The 19,348-nt window shown below is 44.2% G+C and overlaps 1 protein-coding gene across 2 annotated transcripts in view; it reads left to right on the top strand.

Moving 5' to 3' along the window:
• PLXNA4 (plexin A4) overlaps positions 1–19,348 on the top strand; it is a 424,221-nt gene that overhangs the window by 285,648 nt on the left and 119,225 nt on the right. The window contains exon 5 of one of the 2 annotated variants that reach the window (XM_059171886.1): positions 16,586–16,974. The exons of the other annotated variant lie outside the window; for it this stretch is intronic. Coding sequence (XP_059027869.1) covers positions 16,586–16,687 — 102 coding nt within the window. The 3' untranslated portion in view covers positions 16,688–16,974. Of the gene's footprint in view, positions 1–16,585; positions 16,975–19,348 lie in introns of those variants that run through there. 2 annotated transcript variants of the gene reach the window in all.

Below are 19,348 nucleotides of genomic sequence, written 5' to 3'. Positions count from 1 at the left end.
AGAGAAGAGAGGAGGGACAATGAGAAGTAAGGTGGCCAGGAAATTCTGCTGGGGGCGGGCATGGTCAGAGTCCCAGCAATAGTGAAGATCCAGCAGTAGACAAAACAGATGATGCCCAGGCATGCATGTAGCTTCATGCTAGGGGGATCAGAATGGACAATAACCAAGTCAGCAAATAAAGAACCAAGATAATTTCTTCTAGTGGTCAGTGCCGTAGGGGAAGTAAGATGGAGTGATGTGAGAGAAGCTGAAACTGGCGGAAGGGGACAGGTTTGGTCTACAAGGCTCAGGGAGCTCTTGCTGATTAATGACATATGAGCTGGCTACTGAGTATCTATGAAGAAAACATTCTAGACAGAGGGAACTGCAAGTGGCAAGACCCTGAAGTAGGATGCACTTGGCATATTCAAGTAAAAGGATAGTCACCATGACAGAGAAGACAGAAAGAAATGTGAGCCCACACTGATGCATAGGAGACCATTTTGGAAATTTCCAACAGTGCTCGAGTAAGCACTAGGTCCAGGTGCTGGTGACAAATTTTTTTGTCTGATTTACCCAGTATAGCAACAGTCAGGGAGTCATGCAAATTAAAAGGAGAGGGCCCTTATGTCTTTAGCTTATTGATTGGACTGGCCTTTGTTTTGAGCATCTTAGTCTACAAGCACCCCTAGTACAGAAGAGAGATGCTCCTTGGGAAAACAGCAACCATGAAAACTAATAGTTCCATGCTGCTTACTGTTAACGATGACAGAGCTTGAGGTCTTTTTTGTGTTCTGTGTTTTACCAGCTTGACTGAGGTATAATCAATTATCACCAATTTTAAGTGTATGTAAAGTTATGTGGTAGTACTGGAATATTTCTATCCTGATTGCACTGGTGGTTATGGGAATCTACACCTGTGATACAATGAAACAGAACTATATACATAGTTTACACCAATGTCAGTTTCTTGGTTTTGATATTATCATTTTATAAGATGCAACCATTGGGGGAAACTGGCTGAAGGATACATAGTACCCTCTCTGTACTATCCTTTCAATTTCCCATGAATTTATAACTATTTTAAAGCAAAATGATCTAAAATATAAAAATAAAAAGAAAGAAGGAAAAAATAAAATTGCACTGCAATAATCATTGTTGCAGAGAAGAGCCACCATTGGATACAAAAATCAGTGGGCAAAAGTTTGAAGGAAAATGGGATATTTTCAGTCACAGAATATGTCCTCCAGGTTATTTATTAACTACGTGGGGAAAAATAGTAACTTTACAGTGGAGAAACCACCTTAGCCAAGTGATTGAGGTTAAATTAACATCAGTATCAAGACATATCACTATCATGAACCCCTTGATAGATGCACTGAGAAGGAAACAGTATCACTTCTGTGATATTCTTGCCAAAAATGCAAACCTCACTCTAATTATGTGAAAATCTCAGACAAACCCAAAATGAAAGACATTCTACAAAGTAACTGAGTAGTATTCATGAAAAGTGTCAAAGTCAGGAAGACAAGGAAAGATTGTTACAAATTAGAGGTGACAAAGGAGATATCATACCTAAATGGAATACGAAATCCTGGAATGAATAGGAAATTAAGTAGAAGACCTGGTGACATTAGAATAAGATCTAGAACTTAGCAAATTGTATTGTAGCAATGTTAACTTCCTGGCTTCCATAATTATAATATGGTTACCTATTCTCTTAAACATTAGGGAACTGTGGGTGAAGGGGATATGGGAACTCTTTTTACTTATTTGAGCAACTTTTTTTTGTTAAGTCTAAAGTTAGTTCAAAATAAATAGTTCTTAAAGTTGGAAAAAAAAAAGGCATACAGCAATGCAGTCACCCCCATGGTCCTGACATCATTTCTATTACCCCCAAAAATTCTTTCATGCTCCTTTGCAGTGGATCTTTCCCCACTTGTCCCTGCCCTGGAAATCACTGACCTTCTTTCTATCACAATAGTTTTTGCCTTTTCTGGAGTTCCAAATAAATGGAATCATGCAATATATAGTTTTTGTATCTGGCTTCTTTTACTCCACACGATGTTTTTAAATTCATCCATGTTGTTTGTCCTTCTTATTTGCTGAGCAGTAATCTATGATATGTAGAAAGCTTAGAGAGAGAGAGAGAGAAACCTTTTATATATGTGTGTGTGTGTATGTGTGTATATATATACATACATATAGAGAGAGAGAGAAAGAGAGAGAGAGAGAGAAACCTATATATAGAAACCTTTTATATATAGGTAGAATATGTAATATATAAAATATATGTGTAATACATGTATATTTTATAATAAATATATAATATATATGAAAAACCTTTTGTATACATATATATGTGTATGTATATGTGTGTGTGTGTAGTACTAAGTATTATATATATGTATGTGTGTATACATATATATAATGTAGTACCTTAGTTTACCTATTCACCATTGAATGATATTATTTGGGTTGCTTCTGTTGTTGGGTGATTATAAATAAAGCCCCTATGAAGACTGTCATACAAGTTTTTATCTGAGCATAAGTTTTCATTTCTCTTAGGTAAATACTAGGAGTGGGATTTCTAAGTCATATTATAAGAAATGGTTAAATTGTCTTCCAGGCTGGCTGCAATTTGCACTTTTCCCAGCCGTGTATGAGAGTCCCAGTATCTCCCCCATCCTCATTCACTTGGCATCATCTGTTTTTCATTCTTGTTGCTTGTGGTGTGGTTTTTTTTTTTTAGCCAATCACGTAGATATGTAAGGATGTCTCATTGTGGTTTTAATTCATGTTTTCCCACTGATTAATAATAATAAACATCTTTTCATGTGCTTACTTGCCATCTCTATATCTTCTTTAGGGAAGTGTCTGTTCAAATCTTTTACCCTTAAAAAACCAGATTGTTTGTTTCCCTATTATTGAGTTTTGAGAATTATTTGTATATTCTGAAATCTCTTTGTCAGATATATGATTTGCAAATTTTTTCTCCCAGTCTGTGGCAAGTTTGGGGCCCAAACTTATAGAACAGGAAACTGAGACACACACAGGCTAAGCAACCTCCCCGAGATAACACAGTTTATGAGGGTTTACATAGGATTAAACTTCAAGGGTCTGTTCTCTTAGCCACTCTCCAGTACTGCCTCTGTCCCAGGTAGAGACAAAACAGGATAATCAGCATGACCAGTCCTACTTCTGATGGACTTTTCTGCCTGAATAAATGACCCTAGAATGGCCTTTGGAAATCTTATCAGTGGGACTAGCTAGAGGGCTTGATGTCTTTCCATGTGGAACTCTACTATAGAGTGTTTATCTATAAATGGAAGACATGCCTTGGCAGCCTTCCGGATTCCATAAAAATGATCACTCATTAATTAAATTATTTTAACCACATAGAACAATCGCTTCTTCAGAGAGTTAGAGGTAAACTCTGCTTTCTAATGATAGCCATTTCCTGAGTTTATTTTAGTCTTCTGTACCTAATTTTTATGGAGTTTGGTTTGGCAGGCCTAATTAGGTATTTCTTCCACTTTTCTGAACGTCAGAGCCTGCCACACACTTCTGCAGAGGATGCAGAAGATGAAGGATTTTTCTGAAACTGGAGGTTCCTCAGGTGGGACTTTTGGGCTCCAATTTCTGCTTAAAATTCCTTTCTTCCTCTTAGATCTGGAACCTGTCTCTTCTTATTTTGAATCCTTATGGTCAGGTGCTATCTAGAATTACAGAATTCTCCCTATTATATATTTAGAAAACATACATAGGACCTCATAGTCAGACATGGCTATAAAGGGGAAACCCATCCAGGGGGTCCTAGGCTCCTGGTCAGAGCCATAGTCATTCATCTTCACTGATGACAGGAGTCATCTGCCCTCCCTTTCCTTTTTGCCTCGAAACCTGCATTACCATGTCACATGAAAGGACCCCAGTGGAAAACTAAGTATAGATTCTGTTACCCATCAATATAGCTTTCTGTATATACAAGAATCAAGACCTCAGGTAGGAGGAAAAATTTAAAATTAAACATTTGAGTTCACTCAGCCAAGCTGCATACAATTCTCAATGCTGAAATAGCCTATGGTGTTATGATTCCGGCGACAAAGTGACAGGTGATGTGTGTGTGTGCGTGCGCGTGTGTACGCGTGCGTTCAAAAACAACAAGGCATGAAGTAAAGAATCTCAGGTATGAGTTTAGTGTATCGTATTTTCCACTAACTTGAGGTTCCAATACTGCTCCTTTCAGTAATTACAGAAACATAGACATCACTTAGAACAGATGATGTCTGCTCCATGAAGATGTAGATTATATGGGGATGAACTGATCCACTTCTATCTGTAGTAAAACTTGATTATTATCAGTCCAGGTAGGCAAATTCCTTCATTTATTCAACCATTTAGTAAGTACCTACCCAGTATGAGGTTCCGTCCTAGGCAAGAAAGTTATAGAATTAAATAAAATGAATCCCTTCCTTCAAGGAGTTCCTGTAATATTAAAAGTTGGCATGTAAATACATAAATGCAATACAATAAGTTAAGTGTGACAACAGAATTGATTAGATTATAGAGAGGTAACACAGAGAAGTGATTGATGAAGAAGGACTGGAAGAAGGCCACACATGAGCAGAGTTTCAAAGATAAATAAGAGTTTCCTGAGGGAACAAGAGAGGAAAAGGACATTCCAGGCAGAAGGGACAACATTGCAAAGTCAAAGAAAACTTGAATCATAATAATTTGGAAAGCTATGAGGAATTTAATGTCATTGGAACATAAATTGAGGTGGGGGATTAGTGAAAGCTGTAGAATTGTACAGGGATGAGATCATAATTAAAAAGGGGGAAGGGCTGGATTTTAGTCCATAAACAATAGATTCATTGACATGATTTAAGCAGGGGCAAGACCATAAGAGACTTGAATGTCAAACAGATCATTCTGGTGGCAAAATAGTGAACAAATTTTTAAAAATGGGAAAAATATATGTATATATATATATATATATATATATATATATATATATATATATATATATATATTTTTTTTTTTTTCCTTAGCACGAGGGAGAACCAAGTAAGAAGTTTTTACTATCACTGTGTCAGGTACTTATTTAATTTAATCTTCACAGCAGAGCTACAAAGTCGTTATTTTTATTTCCATTTTACAGATGAGAAATTGAGAGGTGTGTAATTTACCTGAAGTCACCCAGCTGGCAAGGGTTAAAACTGTGATTAGAAGGCCTCCAACCGAATTTAAAGCTTCACAAAGGTAGAGGTTTAAGGGATACTAACGAGGTTAAACAGCTTTGTGATAACAGTATGTAGGGGAGTGTATAGGAGGTGAAGGAGTTCAAGATGATTCCTGGAGTTCTCAGTCAGTAGAAATTAATTGTATGATGATGCCATGGGCTCAGACAAGGAAATAAGAAATACAGAAGGAAAACCTTCCCAAACCCTCATATGTTCCCTCTCTTCATAAAAAGTTATCTCTCACCTGTGCTCTGAATCCTACCTTCTTCGAATATACGGAGGATTTTCCGTCTACATTTTTTTTATCTTTTATTTCTTCCTGTCTTCTGTTCTTGCACCCCTACCTTCAGTCAAACTCAAGTTTTGTTTTTCTCTTTTTAACTATAGCCTGTTTCTTTCCTTCACCAGCAATACTTCAAGTTTCTGCATTAGATTTCCTACTTTGATTTTTTTACGTCTAAGTCTTTCCTCAACCCTCTGCAATATGGTTTCTCCAATGAAACTACTCTCTTAAAAAGGTAGCCTGTGACTGCCTCTTCACCAAATCCCATGGTCTCTCTTCAGTTCTCATCCTCTTTGACCTCTGCTTGATGGTTACATCCATCATTCCATGGCAGTGATGTTGATCTTAACTCGGCTTCTTCCTGCATGGTAGAATTGTGATCATCAGAAATTCAACACAGATTCCTTCACCATTTTAAAAGGAAATTCAGAAATATAATTCTATGCCAAATAGAAACATAAGCCTTTGGAAACATTTCTTTCATAGCTTTCCCAAATAAACCAACATCCAAGTCATCGTTGTGGGGGACATTGTGAGATATGTATCTCTTTTTCCCCAGGTGAAAAAATTTTCCTCTTCCCTATATATTCATTTGATGCAGCATGGAGGTTTTATCGTGATAGTCTTGGTTTTAAGACTCCAAAATGAGTAACCGAGTGTATCAGTTAAGATAGGATAGAGTAGAATAGGATAAGCTTCAAAATTTCAAAGACTTAACACGTAACATTTTATTTCTCATTCATTCAACGTTAACTGTCAGTTCAGCAGTTCTCTAGGGAAGATGCTTCCCCAAATGAGAACTCAGGGATAGAGGCTGATTCCATCTTGCCTCTGCTATATCAGACATGGTCTATATCATTGTTGCTATGGAGGAAAGGGAGAGCTAAATGGTTATACATCTTAAATGCTTTGGCACAACGGTCATACCTATCACTCTTACCACATCCTCCCTGGCCAGAATTTGTCACCTGGTCTCACTTAACTGCAGGGGGACTGGGAATCTCAGTTTCTGTGTGCCTATCAAGGAAAGAAGAAGCCGATACAAATGTGCACTATTCATTTTTATCATATTGAAAAGAAAGGTTCAAAGAATAGTCTCCCATTATCTTGCATAAAATTCCACCCTCTAGCTATGAGACAAGTACTCTTTTCGCTTTACATTGGTTATGTATTGTTGAGCTGCAACTCTACCCAGAACCGGGGGGTGGGGGGAGGAAGTGTTAATTCGTATCATGGAACATTTCAAATGATAAGATCAGAAGTTCAATGTTTCAGCACCAGAACGTGAGGACAGCTCCCCCCACATCCTAAATGATTGTGCCTGGATGTCAGGTTTTCTTAACAGTACTGATTTCCTGAATTTTTATATAGGTATAGACATATTCACAGCCAAATAATGCAATTAAAACCCTCCTTGCTTTCATTCTTCTATCCTACAAATTTGAGCAACTTCTTTGATAATCAGGAACAGACCATCAAAATGCCATTCTTTCTAAGTGTTTGGTTGTTAAGTCCATCTAAATTTTAAGTGACAACTTTCACTCTCTGCACTCATGAGGCTACACTGCCTTTTACCCTAATGAAACTGCCAAGTAATTTTGGAGCCATGGGGAGAAAGTCTGGCTCTAGCCCCCAGGGGATATATTGAAAAACTTGGTTCTTGCTGACCTCAATCAGTCTATAATTTCTAGATGTTTTTTACCTATCATCTGTGAATCTGTCCTTCTTTTCCAGTTCTTATTTGGAAACCCTCCCCCTGGTATATATAACTGAAGGAGTCACAAGCACAGAAATTACTGATGAAAGCAATTCACATGTGGCAGCTCCCTCCATACATGGTATGGAAATTAATAAACATTTATTTTATGGCAAGATAATAACAAAGCTGTAGGTAGAGATATGTCCTCATTTCTCTGCATATACATATCTCTTTACACATGGTTTTTCTCTCCAAGTAAGCATTTAGGAAGATGAGTTCAGCTCTTAGAAAACCTAAGGATGAACAGAATGGATTTCTGAACATGCTGGTATTCTCGATTATTCCTGTCAACCCCTCAAGCACGTTTCTTTGTCATTCCCATTAAAGGTGTGGGCCTCAGCACTGACTTTCCATAATGTGCTAAGAACAGCTCCTGCTACCCTCTGCAGGTTCCCCTATTTGCCTCATTCCTTTCTTTTCTTTCTAGTAATAGAAATATCAGACATCCCAGCAGTGTGTCCCTGTTCATCCAAACCTGGCAGCATCTCAGGGAACAGGACACCAAGATAAAGCCAATCTCTCAGAAAAAAAAAAAAAAATTAAAATAAAATCATTAAGGGGACATGTTTTTTGGAAGGGCAACAGTTGACAGAAAAATGTCCTTGGGGGGGCAGAAACAGGTATCAGAGTCACATCACTGGGTTAGCTTTTTGTTATTTCTACATCAGAACTGTATCTGCACCTCAGATCTTGCTGGCTTTTCCAGACACATCTAACCTGTCATCAGAACACTGCCCAGTTCTGAGGCAGAGTTGACGTGGCATTCCATTCTGCTCTAGGCATTAGCAGCAGAGTCTTTCCACTCCTTTCCCATCTCTATTGTTTGTTCACCAGTCAGCACATCTGGACACATTCCAAAAATTAAGAACATAAGCTAATAAAATAATAATACTGTGTATTTATATAGCACCTTCCTTGGAGATATGCCAAATCCTATACCAACTGCATGTCACCAAGACCCCCACCAGTACTCAATGCAGAGCTACTACTTCTTGCTGTAAGAAGGGACAGCTTAGATATCACTGGGGCCATCAAGAATGCAGACATGGCACTTCTCTACCCATATCACACATTTACCAATTGGGCCAGCAGTTATTGTGCCAGAAACATGCCTCAGCTGACCAAGAAAGCAACAGACAACATCCAAGTGAAGAAGGCTAATACCTGTGCTCCACCAAGTCTGGCAACCTGCCTCCTCCTGAGGGACCCACTGTCTGACACGTCCAATGGGGGTGAACTATGCCATGGGTACCCCTGTGCATATGAGGCAAAAGCCTGAGCTTTTAGCTACTCCTCTTAGCAGCAGAAGGGGTGTGTAGCCCTTGGCTCCCAAGTAAATAATTCCTGTGTCCTTCCCTCTAGTCACACTTGCTTTGCTTACAGTAATTCTTCATAAGTATTTAGTAAGCATTTAATGATCATAGCAGTAATCCAAACAAAGTTTCAAGCTCATGATGAGCTTGATGATAAAAGATTGGACAAAAGAAAGAATAACAGAGAGTGAGTTATATAAGGACAGTATTGTATTTAGGATTGAGGGAAGTGAGGCAAAGGGTTAAACAGTTATGATGGTCCCTTGCTCGTTGTTTTGGTTATCCTTCTCTGACACTTCAAAAGGAGCTTTGTGGCAAGCATGGAGTAACCCTCCCTGGAAAGAGAGATCATCCTGCATATTTCCCTGTGTAATAAATTCCCTTCCCAAGAGACCAGGGAAACCACAACCGTTTAGGGAATTCCATGCCAACCACATCATATCTCAAGGCCCTACAAACCATGGAGTGGCACTAGAGGCTTGCAAGTTCATAAATTATGCTCCCAGTTGACTGCATGTTTAATCAGGGTGTGCACCATGATCACTAATGGCCCTTGCTTACACGATGAAGCCCCAGTATTTATCTTGTTTTAATTATATTAGAAAGCAGTGATATTCAATTAACCAACTAATCAAGTAAGCCAATCAATGCTGGTCCTGGCAGGATCCTCCATAGCCCAGCTCCTTGTTCTGGGTGGTAGTCTATGCTCTAGAGTCAGGTGGAGTTAACTATTGATGGCCAGAGTCATGCCACTGAGCAGTAGGCGGGGATAAGGTAACCAGGATTCAGCTTTCAGACATGGGAAGAAACCCTATATGTTCTTTCCTTTGCCTGATTATAGTGGAGGTTTGCAGCAACCTCCTTTAGGTTGAGGTGTTATTTGTTCTACAATGTGTATATTGGTTTTCAAGTACATAGAGGAGACATTTTTCCCCATCCCACAGACTGGAGATTTGAAATCCCTACATCCTAATACAAGCCAATGGCAGAGCTCTAAATACTGAGTAGATCTGATCATGGAACAACAGCATAAAGTAACTTGTGATGTTCCTAAGGACTGCCAGATGGTTCCTAACTATGTGAAGTAGTCCTAACAGCAGGTGGACCAGTCTGGAAAGCCTCCACTAGGATCATTTTAGGTATGTGCGTCTAGGCTCGTGAACAGCTGGGAGACACAGGGAGTCAAGAGCAGAGTCGCTCCCAGGGCGAAGGCTCAGTGAGCAGGCACACCCTTTGCTCCATTCACATGTGTCTAGGGACACTTGGCTTTGTGCCTATGTGGTTGTCTAAAGCTAGGAAGTGGTTGCAGGCTAGGGAGGAAAGTATGTCCTTTTGGCTATATTCATGATCCTTTAATTTTTACCTGGCTCCTCCTACAGACACACGTGGACCTAAATGTTCATGTAGCAAGCCCACCTCCCAAGGCCAACTGATGACTGAAATTTGAGGAACATTGCCCCATCATCTCTTTTTTTTTTTTTTTTTTTTTTTTTCTGGCTTGTAGGGCAAGAGCCAGTATAGTTTTCTCTTTCTCTGGATGCTTCTTACTTGGGTGGTTTTGCTATTCATTGGACCCCAAGCTCTGTGATGGTTTCAAGAATTCCCACCCTTTGCAAAGCTGAGGATCTCAACTAGAACCTGTGAAAATGGTCTACTCCTAGAAGAGGATGTCATCAGTAAAGGAGAAATGTCCAGAGAAGATGGGATGACAGGTTCCAGGATATCCATCTCATTAGCCCACAACTGGTCACAGAGAAAGTTGAACCACTTTGCAGACCAGTCAGGCTGCCCTAAAAGGGGGAATAAGTCTGTCTGATGACTGCAGACTACACCCTAGTAATGTCTTTTCAAATGCATCAAAATTCCTAAGGCATCCTTGGAAGAAAAGTAGAAATCATCTGGTGCAGCCACAAAGCCAAGGGTTATGTGGAACAGCACATTGCCAGTTGGAAGAACCACCCAAACACTCAGCTTTCTGCATCTGTGTAGACTGATGCCTCTGGTGGGCCAAGAATCAAAACCTGAGTCCCTGTACGTGGCTGTCTGAGCCTAAGCAAGTATAAGGGAAAGTGAGACGTTTCACACAGAGACACATTAAAAGGGAAAGAATCCTAAGACTGCCGTTCATTTCCAAACATTTGATGAGTTTCAATCCATTAAGAGTTTTGTAGGCTTGTTAATTTAATAAGAGCAAATGGGGCCCTAATGTCAGACAACAATCAGTAATTTGAAGGGGGTGAAAAAGAATAAGAAGTAAAACAGTCATTACCTAGCACAATGTTTAATCAGAAGACACCAGGAACTTTCAACTTCACAGTAATGTTTTCAAAGGTTGGAAATTTTCAAATGTACACAGTCTTTGACTCTGGCTGGCAGGCTAGAAAAATGGACACAGTTGTGATAATTGGCTGTGATGGAATTTAAAAGTTCAACCCCTCCCTCTCCTCCCCACACACATAGACATACTCACCCTAAACCTTCTCTCTTTCCCTTGAGCTGGATTTAGTTTGAGTTTCAGCCTAGTACTTCAGCAATAAAGAATTTCTCTGAGAATTTGAGGTCTGCTGAGGTCCACACTGATATTAAGTCAAGTTGTTCTTGACTTTGAACTCTTCAAGACCTCCTTTTCTTCTAATGAATTTGTCCAATTTTCACCTCGTCCCTTCCATGCTATAGAGAGGACTTCTGTGCTTTTTCCCTTTACCCTGCTGTTCACTCTCACTGGTGTGAACATATGGTCTGTGGGTTTCCCAAGTCCTTGGGGCCTCCATTCTGCTCTGGCCACCGGCCTCTTGATGGTTGCCTGGGATATGAAGGACCGGCAGAGTCACAGCACACACTTGTAGCTATGCCCTGTCCTCCTCTTGGAGGAGCATCCAGGCCACAGTTCAATTTGCTAGCGCCTGAGTACCCTTGCTCAGCTATACAAGATCTCTTGGTTGAGAGTCAGAGATCCATAGTATCTAGGGAGGACAGCATTGATCTCATCTGCCCTATTCTTGGTACTTCTTTGTCCGGGACTGAAAACCACCCTGATCCTGGCCTATTGCTCTTTTTCTGCTATCTGATCCTTTCTAGATAGCACCCTGCATAGTGCTACTCAGTTCTTAATTGTTTAATTCCTGGTGCCTGTTGAACATCCAAGAATGAAAATGCTTCAAAGGCTTCTCTTTGACTTTTAAGATGACCCCTTGCCTGACTTGACTTATGATAGCACAGTATATAGCCTGGGATAGAGACCCAATAAATGCTTGATAATTGATAGCCAAAATATTATTGTAAGTATATGAAATCAACTCATCTATTTTGATCCAGAAGCTTTAGGATGATTTTGAATCCTGGAGAGTCAAGCCAGGCTGAATCAGGTAGGACTCAACTCTGGCTAAGGCACAATTCAGAGTTAACACCCAGGACTTCCCAAATTTATGAACCTAATACTTAGTATAGTTGGGAGTCAATCCCAAGTCCCTCCAGGACTTTTTCCACTATCTAAACTACCTCCTGTTGTCTCCACTTGTTGCCTTTTACATCTGTTGTTGTATGCATGATAAAAAGTTTGCTGCTACATCTACTTCTGGAATGTAGTTGCTTTAGTAGCATCAAAAAGAGACAGACTAGGTATTTTTAACAGCCAACTGGTGCCCAAGAAGCAGATGGCAGTGGCTCAGGGGCATCCGGAACCCAGTGGTGTGGGCAATGTTAGAAACCATCCTCCTTGTGTGCAGAGAAACAGTAGAGGGGCTCCAAAAGAAACCATCGCCTATGTTATGTGTCCCTGGTAACCAGCCCTGAGAGAAGGCATATGTTGTCCTTTTGCAGAAGGAATGAATGAGCTCCAAGTCAGGGAAATTCAAGGTCAGGCTGGGATCAAGGTGTTTCTTGTTGTTTTTGTTGGGGTTTTTTTGCTGCTGCACCCAAACCCCACACTAGAGAGTCACCCCACCGTAATCTCTGGGTCTGTGGCTGCATCTGCCGAAGGAGAGAAGCAATTTCCGTACCCAATGCCGAGAAAGCAGAGGAAGCAAACTCCAGGGGAGAGGGCTCTGATGGGATCTAGATTCCTTAATAACAATTACCACAAGCACCAGAGCTTTCAATTTAATTAAACCAATTCTTCAGCATGGGGATCCATGCCTGGGCTTAGCTGCTTTTTCTTCTTCTTTCTCTTTTGTTCTTTCTTTTTTATAGTGTGTTTGCTTCCTCGGTGTTGTATCTCAGTATAGCAGGATATCTGAAATGATGAGTGGATGAAAAAAGAAAAATGATTTCTCTTCTGGTGCCTTAATGGAAGGTAGCAAAAGAATTGAATCGAGAAGTTAATAGTTACTATCATTTATGCTCCCTGGAAAGCCTGATACAGGCGAGCTCTAAATTATCTTTGCTAATGGGACAGTGGTAGCAAATGAAATGATGTCATGGATCTGTTTAGCACCTGCCATCTCCCACGTCCTTCCCACAGGACATCACATTGAACCTGCCCAGCAGCTCTTAGAGTCATCATTACCCTACATAACAGGTGATAAAGGTCAAATGGCTTCTCAGAAGTCACACAGCTGATGGTAAGTGGCACGGTACATCTCAAAGCCCGGCCTTTTGACTTGAAATCCGAAGCCTCTGCTTTGACTCTGTAAACAATTCTCCATTCTCCTTTGGTGGGTCACTTTTCATTGTCCCTCCCACAAAATCAATGCAAGCAAATGGCCAATTGGGTAGGTTGTGTTATGTCTTTTCTGTCTTCAGGGAGGGATGCGGATGAGTCATAAAGTATTCCCAAATAGACCTACTGTGTGGCATGCTCTCACAACAACCAAGGCAGGGATTACTGTCCCCAGTTTACAGTGGAGACACAGACTCAGAGATACTAAGGAACTTGCCCAAAGGCACACTTCTAGTAAGTAACAGGCAGAGTTGACCAGCCTGCCCACAGACCACGTGCTATATGGCTGCTGGCTTAGCCAGTTCAAAATGCCGCCCGTGCCCTCTTGTTGGTAACCCCGTGCCAGGCTGGCGGTGAATTTACATGACTGGAACAGATCATAGAAGCCACTTGTGGTCCCCGCCCTACTGGTGGTGGGTCAGCCCCGCCAGCTTCCCTTTCACACCAGCCTCCCTGCTTCCATCTCTGCCAACTAGATTTGTGGGAGGGAAGACCGGAGAGCCCCAGTTATACAGGGGAGAAGAGCAGCCTCTCTCTCTCTCATCTCATTTTCAGCAGTGCCTAAAGGGCTTAACTGGAAGCCCTGAGGGCTTTCAACAAGCAGCACCCCCCCCCCCCCGCCCGCCCCGTGAAGGAAGAAACTTTGGTCCCTCCACTGAAGGGAGTTGTTTCCAAGAGCCAAGCGCTACTTGTTACCTGCCCTGCACACTCTGTCCAAGCCTCAGGCTGCAGCACCACATAGAAATGCGTGGACTCGAACCCTTGACTTCAGCCAGGGGTTCGTGGATCACAACGACCCCTAGGGCCCAGCAGCCCCCAGATCCTTCCACCCAGTACCTTTTCTCTTTCTCTCTAGGCATGTCATTGAGCTCATACCAGGATGGGGTCTCCTCCTTGCCCTCCCGATGGCCACCTGAAAGCGCATGGCTCCCCTTCCTTGCAGCACATCAGGAATAACCCTAACTGCAACAGTAATTGATTAGTTAATTAATTTAAAAGACTCATGGCCCTGGGAACCTGATACATATATATATATATATATGGCTGTGCTGTCTCTCCCCATTTGCACCAGTGGCTCTCTCAGAACCCCCAACAAGGAGTCACTTCAGAGGAGAGTCCCACTCCCCATGATGCAGCCTTCCGCCACCATTGGGAAGAGGGGGGAAGGCTCATCATGGTCTCCCGACAAGGGGGCAGCTGGAAATCAAGTTACGACCAGCCCAACATGTTTCAGGAGCATCTCGGCTCTCGTGCATCGACCCAAGGCATCATTAATAATCCACAGCCTAACGACAGAGATGAATATTAGAACAGAGGGGCTGCCTTGGTGCAGTGAGGCAGAGGCAGAGAGTGACTTATTAGCCCTACTCCAGGTGTAACCTTCTCCCCACAACCGAGCCGGGGCCATGATGATTTATTGGTACAGTAAACGGATTTTTATAATTAAAATTGATTTTCAGTTTTAGCCTGGTCTGGAAGGACCCGGTCAAGTTCAAGAGGGGAAAGGGGGGCAATCTAGGGAAAGAAAGGGAAATGTGTTCTTAATTTCCCATATGTCTTAGATTGTTAGAGCAGGAGGGAACCTCTCATTTTATAGGTGAGGAAACAGCCCTGGGAGGTAGGCATCCTGGGCCTCAGATGGTGAATAAGGCACAGCTGGGATTCAGCCTGGGTCTCCTGAGTCTCCTGGATCCCTGAGAGACACTCAATTTTCTGGGACCCTATGTGTACATGCGCATAAAACCACACTATACTGAGCGCCTGTGTGGCTCAGCGGGTTAAGCCTCTGCCTTCAGCTCAGGTCATGATCCCAGGGTGCTGGGATCGAGTCCCGCATCGGGCTCTCTGCTCGGCAGGGAGCCTACTTCCCCCTCTCTCTCTGCCTGCGTCTCTGTCTACTTGTGATTGCTCTCTCTGTGTGTCAAATAAATAAATAAAATCTTTAAAAAACAAAACAAAACACAATATACCAGGGTATAGGTTGCTCACTGCACAAGGATACCTAACCCAGGGAATTCTTGGGGCTGAAATCCAGCCATGTCTTATGTGCTGGGACAGGGCTGCTGTAACCCGGAGGATGTTTCAGAGGTACCATTTGGGACTGTTCCCTTAGGTGTCAGCCGCTGGCCAGTCAGCAGCTGCCTGGGTCCTCTGGGATTGTGCCCAGTTGATCCTCACCTCACCATCCAGTGCCTGGAGGCTACATTGGGTTGTTTGATGAAAGGCCTGAGGGCTCTGCTGCAGATGGTGGAGACATCCTGGGCTCCGGTATGTGCAGCCCAGTGCAATCCCTTATGCCAGGCATTCAGAACCCTGGGAGTGGCAGAAGCAAAGCTAGAGATGGAGTCAGTGTGTCTGCATATTCGGGAACACACGGACTGGGCACATCTAGAAGATATGACTGGTGTCACTGGCACTACCATGTGTGCCTACTGCTCTTGACCCCTTCCTCCAGGAAGGCCAGAGTGTCCAGGTCAGAGTGCACTCAGCAGACTTCCGTTCCAGCCGATCCCAGGACACGCAGTCGCAGGACTCTGCGTCCTCCTCCATCGCTGGCTCCCCACACCGGGTCCTTCAGCCACGGCTGCTTCCCAGTGGCTCTGGTGGGAGCCCAGTTCCTGCCCCGCCCATATGCCCTGCAGCATGTCATACTTGGCTTGGTCTCTTGGTAAGAGAAGGAGGAAGGATCCCTGAATAGGGACACATTCTTCTAAAAAAGTGATAGAAAATGGTATATTGCCTCTTTTCCCCAGTTAGTGTGTTGTTTAAAGTAGACTTGATTTTTTTAGAGCAATGTTAGGGTCAGAGCAAAATTAAGTAGAAAATACAGAGAGTTCCTACAGATCCCTGTTCTCCCCTCCCCCACCCCACAGCCTCCCCGCTATGGACACCCCCCCAATGCCCCTCACCAAGGTGGTGCATCTGTGATCATCAAAGAACCTACAGTGATATGTCATCATCCTCAAAGTCCATAGTTGACATTAGAGTTCACTCTTCTCATTATTCATCCTGCGGCTTTTGACAAAGGCATCACGACATGTACCCACCATTATAGTATCAGAGGTGATTTTCACAGCCCTGAAAGTCCCCTGTGCTCCCCCTATTCATGTCCCGCTCCCTCCCCAAACACCAACCCCCACCCCTGGTCCCTGGCAAAGGCTGATCTTTTCCCTGTCTCCATAGTTCTGCCTTTTCTAGAATGCCATATAGTTTTGATAATACAATATGTTGCCTTCTCAGATTAGCTTCTGTCACTTAGCAAAAATGCGTTTACGCTTCTTCCATGTCTTTTTATGGCTTGATAGCTCGTTTCTTTTTAACATTAAATGGTATTTTGTTGTTTGGTTTTAGCCCATTTTATTTATCCATTCACCTCCTGAAGGACATCTTGCTTGCTTCCAAGTGTTGACAGTCGTGCCTAGAGCTGCTATAAACACCCACGTGCAGGTCTAGTCTGTTTCTCCTCTACCTCGCTGGCCTACCACCCACCACAGGGAAAAGACCCAAGACCCAGATGCTCAAAGACTTCAGGGAGCCCAGACTGGCAGGAAGAACTTGGAAGAACACACCACGTCCCACAGGTGTCCAGCCCACGCCTCGCACTCAGAAAGGGCTTGGCATCTGCCTGCTAGGGAGGGAGGAGGGGCCCCTTTAGAAGGCTAAGTAACCAAGAAATGTAAAGAACACTCCCAGCCCTTTGTTTCTGTAATTATGAGTAGATTACTATGGTAGACCGAGCAATAAATTAGGACAGCAGTACAGATATGGTGTTTAATGCTGCATCAAACTGTTTTGGAAGTCACGTCTGATTACCCTTAATGATGTGCACAACTCTTATCATTTGTCCTTCGATTTGGGTGTAACTGGCGCGTGTGTTGCCGAGATGGCAGTATAATGGCTTAGATCCAATTAGAAGGTTGGATTTTGGAGACCTAAAGGTCTCGTCCAATGCTGGGACTCTGCTCCTTGTGTTAGGCGCGAGCAGCCAATATCCTTTCACTCCTCCCCATGTCTGTTCTCGGAGTGGCCGTCTGGATGGGTGTGGCTCCTTTTTCCAAGCATCATGAAAAGTCTAAGCTTCAAGCACATGCTGTCTTACAACGTGAGGGTCACCAGGAGACTGGTCACAGGGGACAGGGAGGAGGAGATGGGAGAACAAGGAGAAAAGCCCATTCTGAAAGCAAAGGCGAAGACTGTGGTGGGGGATAGGTCCCTGCTCCTGGGATCACTGGGCACTTGGGACTCTCCCACCCCCACCTCTGTTCCTAGGAATGACAGCTCATTCACTCACTGAAGTGTGAGTGAGTGACCCTGCCAGGCAAGAGTGAAAGGGAGAGACAAGGGGGAAGATCAAATTGCAGGGAGGTTGGGGCGGCCCAGGCAGGAGGAGACACCCCTCCAGCCTGCGGTGTTGCCTGTGCGGGCTTTGTTCTGCCTGCTGCCTTTTCTGGGGCATGACGGCTTTGGTTTGCACTATTCTCACCCTCCCTTCACTACTTGAAGACACAGAGGGCAGAGAAGCCCTAGTGGTGGTGAGAACTGGGCCAGGTTCTGCTGAGTCTAAGTGAACAGAACAGGACATGGCTCACTACTGCTCTCTAGGTAGCGGTGGCCCGGGGCATAATAGGCAGGCTCTGAGGTCTGCAGCCCCCAGAGCCAGTGATAAAATTCCATAATTGGTAAAGTCTCCAGGCGTTAGGCATCCCACCTCCTCCCTGCTCCTGCCTGGGGGAGCATTGTGCCACCCTGAGCCTGGGTGCCGGGTCCCGCCCTGGGTGAGGGGAGGAGCCACGTTTGGAGATGAGAGCCGTGGCTGTGGAGACAGACCTTACCATGGAAACATGCTAGCCAAGGAGCAGTTCTAAGAGATATTTAAATGGGACCTCTCCAACCCAATTCTGCCTTCATCAATTTCCATGATGTTTGGATCCATTTCAGGCAGTTACTGCTTCTGCACGGAGCAGTTCCAGGCTCTTGGCCCCAGCAAGAGAGGGAATTCCAGGGGAAAGGGAGGCTACAGCCGCCTTAGAGCCGTCCTAGTGAGTCCTGTGCCAGAGTCCTGGCTGCGGGCCCTCAAGCGAGTCCACTTAACCTCCTCCAACCTATGTCCTCATCTGTAAAATGGAGGCTGTCGTCCCTTAGCTGGACCACCTCACAGGGTTGTGGTGGGGGTCACGCGCAATCATGCCCGTGAAATTGCTCTGTAAATTGTGAAGCCAGGTACAGCAGTCAGGACCACCACGGTACCCACGCCCCCCATCTCTGTGTTCTGGAGCCTTCAACTCTCTGCATCTCTCAGACTCCAGGGAAGAAATACAGCAGCCTTGGATCCCCGCTCCTCTGCCCCTGTGCCCGAGGCGAGCCCATCATCAGGGTCATTGGTGGGGGCTGAGCGGAGAAGCACTGTGCTTGGAGAAAACACAGATGCCTGGCTCTTGGAAATTCTGAGTGCTGGTCCAAGGTTGGCCAGGACCTCAGCATTTTCTCAAAGCTCTACGGTTAGGTTTTAGCCAAAAAGCTCAGCGAGGTTTGGAACCTCTTCGCCTTGACCCCACTTCCATGCCTTTCCCTCCTCCCTGGCACTGACTACGTGGCCCAGTTCTCCCTTGGAGTTGTAAGGCTCCCCGCGGGAGGGGGCAAGTGGTGGCCTGGGGGAGCGTGAGAGGGGCATCCTACACCCCGCTCCAGCCCCCTGGGTCCCCAGACTCCAGGCCAGCCCCAGCTCTGTTCACGGCAACACCCAGGGCAGGCTTCATGGAGTCGAAAAGCTTTTTCACGTGAACCCCACTTAGGGCTTGCTACCTGCCCTAAACCGTCACATTTGTTTTCTTGCGGCAGCCCAGGCCTGTGTCCTGCAGGTTTGTTTGCAAACTCAGCAAACATCCTGTGTGTCATCGTGTCTGGAGGCTGCCTCCTCGCGTCCCTGTCACAGCGGGGGCGGCTGGACTTGATGCCAACACCGCCACGCTGGGCCTCGCCGCCCAACCCTGGCCTGCTAGTTGTGCCAGGCCAACCAGTGGACCCACATGCCGACACACAGCACGGCCTCTGGGGCTTGGCTGCGAGCCAGCACATGTTCCCGGCCCAGACCTGTAGCCAGCTTTTGATTATGCC

The sequence above is a fragment of the Mustela lutreola genome, chromosome 4, assembly GCF_030435805.1.
Source record: "Mustela lutreola isolate mMusLut2 chromosome 4, mMusLut2.pri, whole genome shotgun sequence".
NCBI lineage: Eukaryota > Metazoa > Chordata > Mammalia > Carnivora > Mustelidae > Mustela > Mustela lutreola.
The sequence above is the reverse complement of the archived record's forward strand: the minus strand, read 5'-3'. Positions and strand labels throughout refer to the sequence as shown.